We start from the raw sequence: 16,584 nt of genomic DNA, 5'->3' as shown, positions 1-16,584 counted from the left end.
GACATTGATTAAAATCCACTGAGCCAAACATCATTTAAAAAATATATTTTCACTAATGATTACTGAGGTTGTGATCATGTGCATCAAGTAAAGAATTCCTATGCAACAGTTAATAAACACATTAGCACATATTACAAAGCTTGATTTGACCACGACGCTAAAAGGAAAGTCATAAAATTAAAGGACCCAGTCTGCAGAATGACAAAATGATAAAATGTGAAGCTGTCTGTTCTCTGTTCAGTCCCTCACTGAGTCACGGTTTGGGAAGGTGCATGTCAGTGTGATGGGTGGGAGCCGGACAGTCGGTCGTACGGCATCGCCAGACCGATGTTGTAGTTGTAGCCGTCGGATTCGTTGTAGTCGGACCTGCAGATGGGCAGGATGTGGTCCTGGGACAGCGCGTCCTCAGAGAAGTCAAAGTGGCAGATGACTCCCCGGTGTCTAAAGCATGACAGAAAGAAAAAACATGAACACCTTATTTCACTTTGATTTACCTGGCTGTGGAAGGGGGGGGTGGGGGTTCCAGACGAGCTGCTAGGGCGTATATTATGCAAATGTGGGGCTTTGTGATATCATGTGACTTCACGATGGTGCTGAAGTATTGAATCACTGACAAGGTGTTTCAGGAGCATCAGTGTTTTCTGTGGGGGAGGGGAGCTCCTTTTACCACAGACTGTGGGCATCTTAACTTTGCAGAACTTTTACAAACACAACAAACCTATAAAACAAACTAGAGGAAAGCTCACTAACCTCTAAAGCTGATTAAAACACTATACAGCCTTTGTTTGATTCTATAGAAGAAGAGTGTGGGAGTGAGATCAGTGACCTGCGGTGAGCTGTGAGGTCATCGTCGGTGATGCAGGCCCCCCGCGGTGACTTGTCGTCTGGGATGTTGGCTGTTACCAGGGTGCTGGTGTTGAAGCGTACATGCCTGACAGGATGCCTGCAGGACGCAAAACAACACAATCAGGACACACACATCCATCACATCACTGCTTTTTTCACCGGTGGACTTCTTACACACTAATAATAATAATAAACTGTATTTATATAGCACCTTTTTAAAGCAATATAAAACTTTCTGCGTCTACACAATATTGAAAAGTGAAAAGAAAAGTTCAAATTCCTTTTTTGATTATAGGATCATGTGGTTGTGGTAATAAATTCCAACTGTGACCTACATGAAAGCTGTGTTTCTTAAAATGAATCACTTTTGCGACACCATAAAATAAACAAATCATTCACCTGAGACTATTTTAATTGGGGCAATAAAAGACAATAAGACAGAAACAGTCACAGAAGCCGATCTGTTAGATCAGACATCTTTTCTCTCCTCTCACCTGTTGTGCGTCTCCCACAGCTTCGCTCCCATCCTCAGCTCCCACACACACGCCAGTCCCTCGCCGCCGCCACTCACGATCTTCCAGTCGTCCGCCTGCACCGACGTCACGCCCAGGTGGTGGGCGTACAGGGACGCCACGGAGGAGTCGCCGGCTCGCAGGTCAAAGACCCTCACCCTGAAAGACGGCACAGGACAACACGTGTTTTCTTATTTTTGTGTTCTAGATGTTGTCACTGGCAGCTTTTTGATGATAACATGATAATTTAACACTAAGTGGTTTTCAGAGTGATTCACACTGAAGACAACAGATGAATAAGAAGTGAAGTGAGGACAATAGTATCAGTCATCTCCAGTGAAGCGTGGTCATTTTGGGTTTCACTTCCTGCCAACAGAAGCGGAGATCTCATACCAAGACTGCACTAGAGAGGACAGTTTGTCAAAGAGTGCATTCATGTACAGACAAAAGGACACTATTCTTACTTTGAGAAGGAAGCAGCACGAGAACCTTTCAACATCCAGCCGAGAGCCCGAAGACAAATAAAGGCTGAAGCAGATGTGTCACTGAAGACTGTAGTTCCTGCTCTATTTACCCTGGACTTCACCAAAGTAACACATCATTTCTCTGAGCTAACTTTACAAAAACACACACAATAAACTTGTACAAATATGAACAAGATATAAAGTATGGCACCAAAGACTATGTTTTTGTTGATTCATTTTGTTTTAATGTAATTTTGTCTATAAGTATTTTAGTAAATATTCAGATTTTGATATTTGTTTCTCATCCTTTACGTGAAACACTTCATAACTTGTGCTTTTAGATGCTTTAAATGCTATTCTATGATTACTTTAATCTTATCAGTTATTGAGTCATACGTAATTGTGTTAGTTTTTATTATACAAAATGCAGAGCAGGGTTTTTTTTTCTTGTTGGGTTCCATGAGCAACATGAGCCCAGGGGAGCTTGAGCTCCATCTGTTGTCATTGTGGCTTTATTGCAGCAGAGAGGATCCAGGACATGACTCTATCCAGGATCAACCCTCTTCCAAGACCTCATTACCATAATCCAATTCACTCCGGGGACTCACACAGATTTCATTTCCTCCTCCAATTAAAAAAAAAGAAGAAGAATCACAGTTAAATGGCTAAATGGGCACCGTGGACTTGTTGTGTGCAGTTTGTGTGTTTAGTGGCTTTACGTGATGGAGGCGCACATTTCAACAATGAGGACTGAACATTTCTGGCAGACCCAGTGGAACCATTAATCTAATGCTGGAGGCCACTGGGGCATCGGTGAGCTGTCCGTGGCCAGACTCCTCTTCATCACTCAGAAGATCTGCGTGATAAGAGAAGAGTGGAAGACGCTCGTCTAACTCCTGAACAGTTTCCTGCAGACGGACGAGACGTTTATCATCATACACAGAGGATTATGTTTGAGTTGTTCATCTCTCTGTGTTGTAATAGACTGTCAGTCTGTCCAGGACGAACCCGCCTCTCGCACATTGTCAGCTGGGATTGGCTACAGCCCCCGACCCTCAAAGGATTGGAGGGATAAGATAGGATGGATGGATGTTTGATGCAAAAGTGTGATTCGCTGAATCCACTCTTCCACTCAAACAGATCACCTTCAAAATGATTCCACATCTCGGATGTTGAAATGAACAATGACAGCTTTGTCCGAACTGTGTTTCAGGTTTCATGCTCTGCAGACACTTCAGTTACATCCACCTGTATCCTGAAATCTACGATCTGGACAAGACCAAGTCAAGAATGAACCAAATTCAATGACAGATGAAGAAAACTACAGCCCGACTGACAATGTTGAAGATTAAAAAAGATCTGATACATCAACATCTGGATGCTTCCTTCTACATTCACATTCTTGTAACTGCAGCTTTCAACCAGCAGGGGATGTCGTCAGGTGGTGTCCAACCTTCGTCTGGCATTTTAAAGTTGTATTGAGATATGTGAACAGCAAAAAGTCAGTCAGGCTCTAGAAAAAACTCCTCAATCTTTAAGACAGAACTGGACAAATTAAAATGTTGACCCTTGAGGGCAGTAAATGAAATATAAAACAGTCTGGACCAGTGTGCTAGACGAATCTTGCAATCCAGAGTCAAGCCGCCAGCATCACATCGGAGACGAGTGAAAGATGTAAGGAAACTGGTCCCACAGCTGGACTCAAGAAGTGCAGTCCTGCATTATGATAAGTGAGCGACAGCCACAGGTATTATTCACTTATTCATTTCCCCCCTCTCTCCTATTTGAATCCAACCTCGCTCTTTGCCCACATCTTTCCCGTCCGTGCGGGTCTGGCCTTGTTCCAGCCGTTATCAGGACCCGTCGCTTGCTCCCAGGAGCTCAACACAAAAAAACAACAGAGGGACAAAACTCATTTGGACAAAAAGAAGGGCTGTATTAGACTCTGGCCTGAAGCCACAGTGTTGGACGGCCAAGCTCGCCCACTGTCCCTCAGTATCAGCGATTTCCATTTGTCCTCGACTGTGCTCTGCATCAGCCAGGGCCAAAGTGGAAGAGCCAAGCTGGGGTGTGTGTGTGTGTGTGTGTGTGTGTGTCTCTCTGAACAAAGCTACACATCTCTCAGAAAGAAAGCAACAACAAAAAACAACACAAAAGCATAAAGCAGTTGGACAAAGACTCAACCGATGCTCTGGCCAGAAAACAACCATTTGAATTCTTCATTCAAATGCTGCCGTTCAATTATTTCTTCTAGAATCAAAACAATGTCGAACATTTTTCTTTTGGCGTCACAGAGCATCTTTAACCAAGCATTGTTTTGTCTTCGCATTGGTTGCTAAGTAAAAAGAGAAGGGGAAAAAAACCCAGAAACTAAACAAAATAATGTGGTCTGTCTTTCGTCCTTTACGCCAACTACTTAACAGCCAGATGGATTCGGTGTTGAATAGACACAGCGGGGGCGGCTTTGGACGAGGACGTGCCAGGGATTTTTTCCTCTCCTGCCAGCTCATGCACTGCCGCTCCCGCTAACAAGGGCAGAATAGATGAGAATGGGTCCTTTATGCGTCTTCTCCTCATCTGGAGAGGCAGGTTAGCGATGTGGCAAGTGCGTGCACACGCGCATGGACACGCGTGTGTTGTCGGATTTGATCGAGATGGACAGATTTTCTTCTTCTAAAGCATTCCAGGTAACAAAGGCAACATTTTCCATTCAAGAGCAAAACGCAGCACATCTGAGTATTTCAATGCCTCCTCTCTTTCCTTTTGAGTTATTCAAAGCTTTGTCTTCCAAGGCAACACCGACGGAGACGTGTGAATAATGCACCAAAGCCTTTACTTCTCACACATTTTCGAAACACCTGTTTTTACGCTGCAAGTAGCCGCAGCTTCCCGCTTCAGGTGTCACTGTGAGAAAACTATTACCATCTTAAGTTCCTGGCTCCGATTCAGCCATTCGTGATGTGTATTATCGTTATTGGGAGATTCAGCCCATGTGCACGATCGACGTGTTTTGTCCATCTGTGTCTGAAAGCGTCTTTACCTCCTGTCCTTGTTTCCACACACCAGCAGGTGAGGAGCGGAGTCCCTCAGGTTGATGCAGGTGAAGTCTCCCGGCGAGCTGCCGACGCACCCGGCGGATTTGCCCGTCTCCAGGCTGTAGATGTGGATCTGAGACAAGAGAACACACGTGAAAAGAGAATTAAAGTTTTTCTTGGCCCTTGTCCCATCCTTCCACCAAGTTATGTGTAAAAAAGTTCTGTAGATGTTTGCGAAATCATGCTGACGAACAAACAAACCAAATTAACTAAATTAAGGTATTTGTTGTTGTTGATTCATCACTGCAAAGGAACTGAATATAAACAAACTAGAACGACGCTCAGGAGAGCTCACACCTCCGCTAAGGCTGGTTTGAAATACAATCAAACAAACAGGAACAACCTAATTGACAAAGGCCATAATCACTTTAACTTTATAACTCTTTATACTTTCTCTGCCCTAAATTTAAAGATCATGAGATAAAGGGCATCAAATCTACAACATTCATCAGACCTGGACATAAAAACACTCAAATTAAAGCTGAAAGTTAGAAGTTTGACATAATGGCGTAAAACAAATCTCTGCTCAGTGTTGTAATATATTTCTGATAATATCCCTTAAATCATTTTTTCCCATTTTAAATTACAGCTGCTCACTTTAGCATCAGGTCCATCATCTGCTAAATGCTGGATCACATCAGAAGCAACCGGCCGCAGCAGTGGTTTAGAATATCATCTTGGATTAAATCAGACAGATGGAAACTCACACAAACTCCAGTTCAAATCAGTTGAAACTCTAGTTTCCACCTGAACAAAATTCCTAATTCATCCTGCTTATTCTTTGTAGCTGCACAATACGACACTGAGATAGAAGTGATGACACTGGATACAAGCCAATGATAAATCATTAAACACTCTAATATAACTACCTGCAGTGATGCCTTGCCAGTTAATTAAATGCACAGCAACACTTAAACATTTAAGCTTCAGTGAGGAGGGGGTTCGACAGAAGGGCAAACTTCAGCTGCAGTCAGAGGTGCACATCAGCGCCTGTGGCTCCACGGCTGCACACAAACTTTCTTCTCCGCAAGTTACAATGATGTCATCTGGAGCCGGCCTAATTGGTCAATTAGCGGCTGGTGTTTTCTCATCCAAACGAGACAGAGCAAACAGGATGGCCGCCAGGCAAAAAAAAAAAATCGTCTTTGAATAATTAAAACCATAAAGAAATTGGAGGGAGGGAGGGAGGGAGAAGGTGGGAGACAGAAAGTGAGAGAGTGAGAGATAAAGACATGTGAAGGAAGAGGAAAGACGAGGCATGATGTCAGCCTTGAGGAGCTGCCAGCAGTTTTTATGTGTCCCTGATTTGGGCCAAGCGGAGCTTTAATTGTGTACCACCCTGGGGCAAAGCCCAAATCACACCGGACTTTGAAATGACAGCTTGATAGGATTTGGACAACGGAGGAGAAGTGGACGGGGGGGGGGGACGAGGTTCAGGCTGCCGTTGTCAATGAATCATTATTTCTTATTAAATATCTGCCCACTTTGCCGACTAAAACGAATTAACGTCACTGAGGGAATCAAAAGATTTGTTTTGTTGTAATATTGGCTGCAGCAGAATATTTTTGATGAAGAATCATCACGAGCGTCACCGTAGAGGAGTCGTTACGTTAATGCATTCGCTGGAGGCCCAGTGAGGCTTCCAGACAAAGGGAACTCTAATGGTGGCTTGTGCCGGGATGTTAATGGAATTACTCTCTTTGCTGTTTAAAGATGAAATGTTTGGCAATTACTGCAGCGCTCGGAAGGAAAGTCTTTCATGCTGCCGATGCCTGAGCACATTTGGCAAAAGAGTCGAATTTGACTTGGCTATTAATCAGGGTTTCTGCAGGTTTAAGTAAAATTTACGACAGATATGAAGGGATATCGGATATATCGTTACAAACTAACTAAAAGACCTAGTACATCATGTTTTAACACATTTAAGACTTTTTAAGGCCTAAAATTCTGACTTTTTAACCCTATAATTCATCCCAAATGTCATATCAATGACCAGGAATGGAAAAACAAAGTTAGCCATTGAGGGCCAACCAACAGAGGAACTCGCCGGTGAAACCTGCAGACTGTTTGCTCTCCAAGGCACAAACACCCACGTCTAAGCAAACACGGAGTCAGAGCAACATTTGGTTCAGAGACCATGTGGACAAACAGAGATTATTACCACATTGGGCCAAACGCACAACAACAGGCAGGTTTGTGGCGTCATGTCATTTGGTTTTTTTGCAGCTCGTCTCACAGGACTGAGAAGTGAGTATTTAGGACCCTCTTTTTCTCGGCCGCTCATCTGGAAACTCTGGATGTAACTGTTTGTATATAGAATCAAATTACAGTCTATTAACCCTTATATCCCGACATCCACCTGTAGACTCCGAGTTCATCATAATATCCTCACACACCATCTCTGCTGTGCTACTGACATTAGTCTGTCCAGACATACAGCTGCAGTGTAGCACATATTCATATACTGTACATCCAACCATTCATCCATCATGCAGCCCTCTGTGGCAGATCCACTACAGCGCATGGACAGTTTGACAGTGGAGACGCCAGCTCGTGCTGAATGGCCAGACACGAGCTGGGTGGATGCCTGGGCACCGCCGGTCCACTGGCAAAGAACGAGGCGAGTAGTAATGAGGATCTGGAGACTGGCTTCAACCACACACACACACACAGACACAAACAGACACACACACACACACACACACACACACACACACACACACTCTCTCTCTCTCTCTCTCTGCTTTTACAAAACAAAGCTGCAGCAGAATCAGCGAGAACCAACGAGTCTGAGTCAAGTTAAAACACGACAATGTGGTCGAGTTCATCCGAGTCAAAATGCTGGAAAGGAAAATAAATCACTTCATAGGAGAAGAGGAAAGGTGTGAGATGATGTCACCTTCGTACATTCTGACAGATTTTAATGAAGCATATGTTTTCTTACTAAAGGATGCGTAGAAAAAAAATGTCTGGCATCGCCGTTCACTTCTCGTGTTTAGAGAAAGAAATTGCTGTTTGAAGTGTGACAAGAGTGACAGACAGGTTCATTAAATCTGTAAAATATATTAATTAGTAAGAGACACATGCTAATCTCATATCATTGATATGAGAGTTTGGGCTCACGTCACCATGGAAACAATAAAGTTTTAAAGAAACTGAATCTACAATCCAACGTATATTTATAATTCTTTAATACAGTGGACTAGAAAATGTGTGTCAGCTCCAATGTGGGAATTCAGTAATTTAGAGAGTCCACATGTTTGAGGACTGGATGAGCAGCTGCTGCCATAGGTCGGAAAAAACAAACTAAAAGAACTTCCAGAAAGAAAAAATACAAACAACAATGTTGGGATTAAACTTCAAACCTCAGGATGAAAGTTTAACTGAGGAATAACTAATGAGTATTTTCATTACTATTAAATCTTTTCATTATCTTTAATCCATTTATCTCTTTTTCATCTATAAAATGTCAGAATTTCCAGTTTCTATTGTCTAAGGTGACATCATCAGCATTCATTAATAATCAATATTTGGTTTAATATCACAGTTCCGTATCTAATAAGAGAACCTGGTATCAAAAATGGACTTAAAACATTTTTACTTGATTATCGAATTATTCATATTATACCAAATATTAAATCTAAAAATTGTTTGAGTAATAAATTTACATCTGCATCCGAAGCCCAGTAAAACAATATTGCAGGTATAATTTTACTTGACTAACTTAATATTTCTCACTTGAAAAATGGTTTTATTTACGTATTTATTTATTTAGCTTCATCTTGTTACAACGGTGATTACACTGAGATCTTTGTTATGTGAAGCCTTGATATCTCTCAGTGCTACGCTCCCCTCTGGCCACCGTGTGGTGCTTTGGATCTGCGTTTGCTGCAGCAGAATTCATTTTTCAATACGAGTGACATCACCGCAGCAGCTTTGCCGAAGACCTGTCAATCAAAAACACAGATCGCTGCTCGACACAAAAAGGCCACATGGGTGCAAACCTCTCCAGTCGCTGCACAAACTGTAAACTGAGGAACACATAGTGTAAGAGGAAAATATCCTCGGATACGTTTTGATGCAGCTGATTTCAGCATTTTTAACAATAACAACAAATAACTTGACGAAGAGTAATAAGTTCGACATATTTGCTTCACGATCCCAACAGAACCGTCTGTCTCAGGGCTCCTTGTTCTTTCTATGTAAAGCCTCAAGAGTCAATTAGGTGCACAGGGTCCTTGGAAACACAACATTATTAGAAACAAACAGATGCAGCTCAGGGAATGAGACTTTATTAAAGGACACTTCAAGGTTGTAGTAATTAGGAGCAGGGCCCAAGGTGAACCTGTTGCTATTTAAACCCCCCCGCAGGTACATCACAGTCATTTCTAATGGGAGCCCAGGGGGGTCTAAGGGGGCACGGAGTAATAGTGACTGCCAAGAGACACAGTTTACATTTAAACAGATGACGTGTTTTTAAGAAACTATTTTTTGTTTTTGCTGCGTCTAAAATTCAAATCAGATGAAACTTTTAATGAAACTAAATGAAAAGTTCTCTCTGTGTTTAGTTTTTTCTAAAGACACCTTGATACAGCTCCATCACTTCCATTAACATACAAACACTAGATGATTACTTCATAATATGAGAGTGCTGTTCACAATGAAGCAGATAATCATCGTCACACTGTTTGAACCAGAGGCAGCTTTTAGTTCAAATAACACTCGAATGACGCTGCAAGTCCCTTTTTATAAAGAAACACACATTTGTTTTCCGCCTCCTGTAAAACTCAGTACATCTGTGTTCTCGTCTTATTCTTTAGGGGTCAGCTGACATTGGGGGGGGGGGGGGGGGGGGGGGGGTACAGCATGTCCATCACAGCGCCACCACACAGGGACACACTCACACCTACAGTCAGTTTAGAGTCACCGATTAACCTCCATCTGTCTGTGGGCTGTGGGAGGAAGCAGGAGAAAACCCACACAGACACAGGGAGAACATGCAAACTCCTCCTCACAGAAAGAACTCGGGCGAACCAGGATTTGAACCATTAACCTTCTTGCTGTGAAGTGACAGTGCGAACCACTGCACCACCATGCCGGCTCGCTGGATAATTATTATATTTATAATAGTTTCTATTTGTTAATATAATACTAACAAATGTCGAACGTATTGAATTTGTGTTATTGCTACTAGCCATGAGAATCTGAGAATATGTTTTATGTGCTTTTTAGCAACATTTGATGAAACAAACTGTATATTTCAAATTTATAGCACAATTTCAGTATTTATTGACGACATAACATTTTAGCTTTGGTTGTACAGATTATAGAATCATGAAGAATTTGAAGGTAACATCAAAATAAGCAAAAACACCATTGTAGGCAGTGGCAGACTATTTCTGTTGCAGAGTTTAAAATAGTTAAAATCTTGTAGCACATTGTGCAAGAACAAGCAATCAATCAATATCTCCCTGTTTCCACCCACTGAACTTACCTTGTTGCCTCCGTCGTGCATTGTCCAGCCTGAGCGCTTCACCCCGAGAGCAACATGGGAGTCGGAGGCATCCAGGCACGTGACAGGATGTCCATAGACCGAGTGGAGCGTCCGCGGCTTTTCGTCTCGTGGGTCGAGCAGGTGAACAGTGTCTCCTGCTGCCAGAGCCGCCAGCGGGCTCTGGTGAACCCGGCCTGGCACCATGACCAGGCTCTCTACCTGCCACACACACACACAGTGGACAAACAGTTTACATCTATCATGCTGCAGTAACACGTAATGAGCTCTCATACAACAATTTAACTCAGTTTCACTCTTTTTATGCATATGTGGCGTGATCAGAAATCCAAAGAAATAAAGTCAAATATCTATTATACATATTTTGAGTTTCCAACCCTTATCAAATATTTGTTTAATTTAATATTTGTACAATTTCCACAATCCCAAGGGGACATCTTTCAATTTTTTGTCCAAATATCAGAGTAACCTCCAAAAATATTTCATTTACTGTTAAAGAAATATGTTTGTTTTTTTTTAAACCAGACAAGCTATAACAAGTCAGCTCTGGTCAAATAAATATTGAATCATTTTAACATTCCCACAACATCCTTCCAGAAACTTTAAAGCCACAATGGAACCAGTCAAGGTTGTCGAATGCTTCCTTCATTATTTCTCACATAAACCGAGACATTTTCAAACGAAAGTCACAAGAAGAAAAAAGTGTGAATCACAACCTATTAATTAAAACAATAACACATCAGTATGGATTTATTCAGTCGCATGAGGAATTCATCTGTGCGACTCACAGTGTTCGGGAGCCGAGTCTGGCAGATTGTCCTCCAGTAGCCGCGATCGTCTGCGCAGTCGAGCCGAACATCAGGCCCGGCCGCGGAGCCCAGGACGGGGCTGTCGGGGCTCAGGGCCAGAGCCTGGATCCTCCCTGGGCTCTGGTAGTGGTGGATGGGCTCCCCGCCTGTCTCCGTGCTCCACAGGTCCACACAGCCTGAACCGAGGACAGTGGAATACATTTTAGACCTTTTCTGTTAAAAGGTAATACCGTTGTATTTTCTGATTTGTTGTGATTTGCACTTCAGGGCCACTGTTCACTTGTGATTGTGACGTCTTTCTATCACCAGGGAGCTGAACACACACACACACTCACCATCTTCATAAGCAGCAGCAGCCACGGTGCTGTTGACTTGGACGTGAAGAACATGAGGTCTGGGCTCCGTGTTCGCTGACAGGCTGTTGGGCTTCAGGTACGAGGCGTTAGAGTCCCAGTGCAGCGTGTCCCACAGCCGCACGTCACCTGACGTGTACCTGAGAAACACACAAGAAACACTGAGTCACACTAAACACATCCTCTCAGCACTGAATCATTTCCCCTCTCGCACCTTCCGCCTCTACTCACTTAGACTTCTTTTTTTGCATTTGAGAAGATTTAACCTTTAAATTCTGTATAATACATATATTTTAACAGATTTTCTGAACTGGTGTCAATTAATTTTCTCTTAAATACATTAAGCACAAGGTTACACAACTTGTTAACTCACATACTGGCAGTATTTGTCAAACTTTACACACAACACTCGCTCTGGAAAACTGTGATGAGCATTTTCTGACATTTAAGAGACGAAGCAAATAATCGATGAATAATCAGCAATAAATAATCAGATTAGTAATAATGAAAGTACTTAGATAGATAGATAGATAGATAAAGCTTAAAACAACTGAGCCTTTCATCGCTTCCTCTACTTCCTGTAGCATGAACTTAAAGTTTCTGTTTCTTTGAGCAGAATGTTCAAACTTCAGTAAATGTTCCATAGAACGAGACCTTTCTGAGCCTGGAGGCAAAGCAACTGATTTATTTCAAAGTCCAACCACTGATCCACAGTGTGAAGAGCAGAGGTCAACAGAGGTCGCCCAGCTCCTCAGTTACACAGACAGAAGTTACTGTGCTATCGTTTTATTGATTATAAAATACTGCACGAAGTCAGAAGTCAAGTTTGATCCAGCTTCAGTTCTTCAACACGCTACACTGTGACCTTCTGCTGTTCTCGAACACCCTCACTTCACTTCATCTCGTGTTGGCGTCTTTATCTCGCATCCACAAGTAACAACAGTCACCCCGTGGCCCCCCCGACGGGTTCCTGTTCCAGTCTGTTCTCGACCGACCCCCCCCCACCCCCCTCCCCTCCCCTCGCCTCCTTCGCTCTAAACCAGAGTCAATGAGCTCTCGCTGTGGGAGACGACAAACTGCCGGCGTTACCACCTCCACAGATACCATCATGTCTGAGCAAGTATCCGCCTCGCAGCCAGAGTGTGTGACACAGTGACAGAGTGTGTGACAGAGGGTGTACATGTGGGCGCCTGTATGTGCATGTGTGTGTGTGCGTGTGCGTGTGCGTGTGATTGGCATCTCAGAATCCGGCAGGAAGTAAACAATAGGATTACACACTTTCACTTAATTAGTGCATCACCTCAATGCCAATTATCCACAGGATGATGATGCTGAATCCAAGAAATGTGTCAAAACTTTCACTTGCTAATAAAACGTGCACGAATAAAAGCAAACTTTGTGCAACTTCTTATAATTAATTAATGAGTTAATGACTGATCGTCTCCTGTTGCCTCTTAAATGCCAAATTTCATTCTACCGATTTTATAACAACATTTTCTGAACACAATCGAATCATTCTTGATTAACTGCTATTGATTCTTTTCTCGTTAAACAGATTCCACTACCTTCACTGAGATAAATGACCCTTAAAGTAAAAAATAATGGGAAAAGTATTGATGTTGTGAATTTGTTAATAGCTACGGCATAAAGAAAGGAACTTAAAAGCACATTTAGCAAAGTGGGTTTCTTATTTTGTACGTAGACTGTTTTGGTACAGTGTGTCCTACATCTGCCAACATGAACCAGATACAAACAATTCTCCAATGAGACACAGCAAAGACTGATGGGAATCTAATCACATGACTCCCTGGAGATGAGGCCCGTCTCCTGGTGGGCCGTCTGTTGGGCTCCTGAGGGCCACGCACAATCTATCACTGTCTCAGCTCGCAGGTTTGGTTTAGTTTGGCTGTTGTTCATACAGTCTTCCCTCAAATTACTACAGCCATTAGTAGAAGGGAAAAAAAATACACAAACCGTGACTTCATGCATAAACAGCTGAAACCGAAATCCCAAAATGAAATAAATCTGATCGGCAATGACTCAAACTGATTATTTTATCAGTTTAAATGTGACATATGGAACAGTCATTAAACTGAAGATTTATAGACTCTGGTTATTTACATGCTTAGATTTATATGACTTTATGAAGAGTGACTAACGAGGCAGAAGAATTCAGAGTACATGAGCAGATGATGTCAGAAGTGACCTGTGCGTTTTTTTATAATTCCATAAAAACTCACCCGGCGAAGACAAAGTTGTCACAGGAGCTGACGTCACACAGCACCTTGCCCAGCTCGAACTGCAACTGGCTGATAGATCCCACTCGATTCTACACAAGAAATATATGATAATATTGGAATTCGAACACATCACTGTTTTGTCACCTGTGTGCAGAAGTAGTTGATATATTAAAATCCCTATTTTACTGCTGTTTATTGTACAATACAATAAACAGCCACAGATTCCAGTCAAACAGCATGGAGCACAGTGTACTGTAAACGTGTGATGTGAGGTAAACTGTGCACTAATTGTCCCAGACATACATCTGGATAAGTGTTGTATTTGGGTAATGAAGTGGCAGATTCACTGGAGTAGAAGACCTCGAGCCCACCTTCCAGTTGGAGCGCACGGTTTTGGCCGAGTTCCTGCAGTCTCGCAGTGTGCTCTTCCAGCAGGGGGAGTCGGACACGCTGGCGTCCTGGTGATAGCCCTCCCCCGTGCACATCTTGAACCACAGAACGCCGTCCTCTGCAAGGACTCGCCATGCCCTGCTCACCTGGGAGGAGATTTGGGCAGAGGGACAGGGGATTGAGTCAGCATACATTACATGCTTGCATCACTTAATTGGTTCGTGCTTAACGAGAACGGCCAGCTGCCAAATGGATTCCGTGCACCTCGCGCTGTGGATCGGCTGCACGAAATTTAATTTACTAATCTATACCAAATTAAGTCACATACGGTTTTTAAGACGCCCTGAGCAATCCTGCATAATTGGGAAAGTGCAAGTTTACAGAAATTTAAAGACTTCGCTAGAATCCTGAGACATGACATCAGAAAGTTGCACAAATTGTAATGAGTTTACAGAATCGAAGGGACAACGTTTAGTATGAGGATTTGGTATAAAGCAGTTGCTTTACAACTGCCTGTCTGCAGATTGTTGCATCTGTTCAACACTTTCATCAGAATGTTATCAAGCAAAAAATAGGGTGCCTGACAACCTTATGGAGTTTTTCATTTAGTGTGAGACTCGTGCTCTTCTGTTGCAGACACTTCTTTTTATAATTTATTTATTTTATAAATAGTTTAGGCCCTCTACACCAATCCACAGTCTCGGCTGAATGCTCCTTCTCTGCCAGGGCTCCCGCTCGGTGGAACAATCTCCCTGAGGACAGACCCACTTATCCTGTTTTCAAATCTCTCTTAAAGACACATTTTTATAGATATGCTTTTTCAGCTCTTGTGGTTTGTGTGGTCTGTGTTAAACTTTATTCATACAGCACCTTTCAAAACTGTGTACAGTTGTCCATTTATTATCTTTACAGCTCGGTCTGAAACAAGAAATTCTGCTTTCTTATGAGTATCGTATTAGAGGAAAACTTTCAAAAATAATGGCGTGAAGAATCCAGGTCCAGACCCTCAAAGTGGTTTGAAAAATGTTAAAGGCCTTTATTTAAATGGCTTGAAGCATTAAAATACACCAACGTGTATCGGCTCATGCCTTCATCAGGGTGTAGACAAAAAGAAACAAAGATGATAATAGATATATTATTGCTTTCCATGAGCACCAGTGGTTTGAGGGACACCAGCAGCTCTCCTGCCACTTCTCTCTTTATTATTATTAGTATTATTATTATTGTTATTATAGCAGCTTACCTGTGCACATCGGCCCAGCTCAGTACAGTTCAGATACTGGAAGATCTTTGAAGCTAACTCATACGGCAACTCGATATCAAAGAAGGGGATGTCATCGACTTCATTCTGCAAAGGAAGAGAAATCCAACGTACTCAGCTGATTCTGGTCAACCGTCATCATCATCTTCATCACCTCACTATTATCATCATCCCCATCACCATCACTATCATCGTAATCTTCATCATCAACATCATCATACCGATCACCATCATCATCACCATCATCCATATCCCCATTATCATCTTAATCCTCATCAATATGATCCATAACTCCTCATCTTCATCATCATCGTACCAGGTCCTGAATGAGTTGATCCACCAGCTCTTTCTTCACCTTCCTCTGAGGCTGCTGCTGTTGTTTCGGGGCCGAGCTGCAGACACCGGTCCTGCTGTGAAACTGTCTCTTCCTCCGTGTCCTCTCCTCCTGGATCCTGTGCAGCAGAGGACCGGTCCTCCCGTCCAGCAGACTCCGAGCAATGGACACATACTCCGGCTGCTCCTCTGTCTCTGCCGCCGCTTCTCCTCCTCCTCCTCCTCCAGCCGCGCACCCTTCATCCTCCTCGGTGCAGCCGTCTTCCTCCGGACTACAGGCCTTGTTGAGGTTTTTTAAATCTTCAAAATACCTGTTTTTCGAGTCCCTCTGTCCTGACTGACCTGGGACAACAGCAACAGGTCGCTGCTCCCCTGTTTTACTCGTTAGCTCTTGTTTCCAACTCTCCCTGAACTCAGCAAGTTCGTCCCCGGCCATGTCCTTCATTCCTCATCAACAAAACATAACGTCAGTTTGATATAAATCGTTAAAACGTGATTTATTAGCCACAAATAAAAGATTAAAGAAAACTGAGGCTCGGCCCTGTCGCCAAAACAACAGATGTCCGTCTCTATAAACAGTCCGTGGAGCGACAGAGTGCTGCCGAATTAAAGTTCCGCTCCGTTTTGTATTCCGCAGTTTTATTATAGGCTGGACACAGACCGTGTTTTGTGGTGATTTCTATGAATATAAATGAAGATATTTATTTGTTTCATGCAGATGTGTGTATGTGGAGTCATGTTGGAAAATAATAAATAAATAAATGAGACA

At 42.8% G+C, this 16,584-nt stretch overlaps 1 protein-coding gene across 1 annotated transcript; it reads right to left on the bottom strand.

Annotated features, from left to right (window-relative positions):
• Positions 1–50: 50 nt before the first annotated feature.
• On the bottom strand, positions 51–16,434 carry fbxw8 (F-box and WD repeat domain containing 8). Its single transcript, XM_034594897.1, has 11 exons — positions 15,799–16,434; positions 15,465–15,569; positions 14,203–14,367; positions 13,832–13,920; positions 11,574–11,731; positions 11,218–11,414; positions 10,412–10,630; positions 4,863–4,990; positions 1,341–1,517; positions 827–943; positions 51–441 (listed from the first exon to the last, which is right to left on the bottom strand). The coding sequence occupies exons 1-11, from the start codon at positions 16,258–16,260 to the stop codon at positions 276–278; spliced, it is 1,983 nt and encodes a 660-aa protein (XP_034450788.1). The 5' UTR covers positions 16,261–16,434; the 3' UTR covers positions 51–275.
• Between the last annotated feature and the right edge of the window lie 150 nt (positions 16,435–16,584).

This window comes from Hippoglossus hippoglossus, chromosome 9 (genome assembly GCF_009819705.1).
Source record: "Hippoglossus hippoglossus isolate fHipHip1 chromosome 9, fHipHip1.pri, whole genome shotgun sequence".
NCBI classification, from domain to species: Eukaryota; Metazoa; Chordata; class Actinopteri; order Pleuronectiformes; family Pleuronectidae; genus Hippoglossus; species Hippoglossus hippoglossus.
The sequence above is the reverse complement of the archived record's forward strand: the minus strand, read 5'-3'. Positions and strand labels throughout refer to the sequence as shown.

Coding starts and splice junctions, on each gene's coding strand:
- fbxw8 (XM_034594897.1), bottom strand. CDS start 16,260: ATGAAGGACATGGCCGGGGACGAACTTGCTGAGTTCAGGGAGAGTTGG. Junction 15,570..15,798: donor ATCAACTCATTCAGGACCTG/GTACGATGATGA, acceptor CTTCCTTTGCAG/AATGAAGTCGATGACATCCC. Junction 11,732..13,831: donor GACAACTTTGTCTTCGCCGG/GTGAGTTTTTAT, acceptor TGTGTTTCTCAG/GTACACGTCAGGTGACGTGC.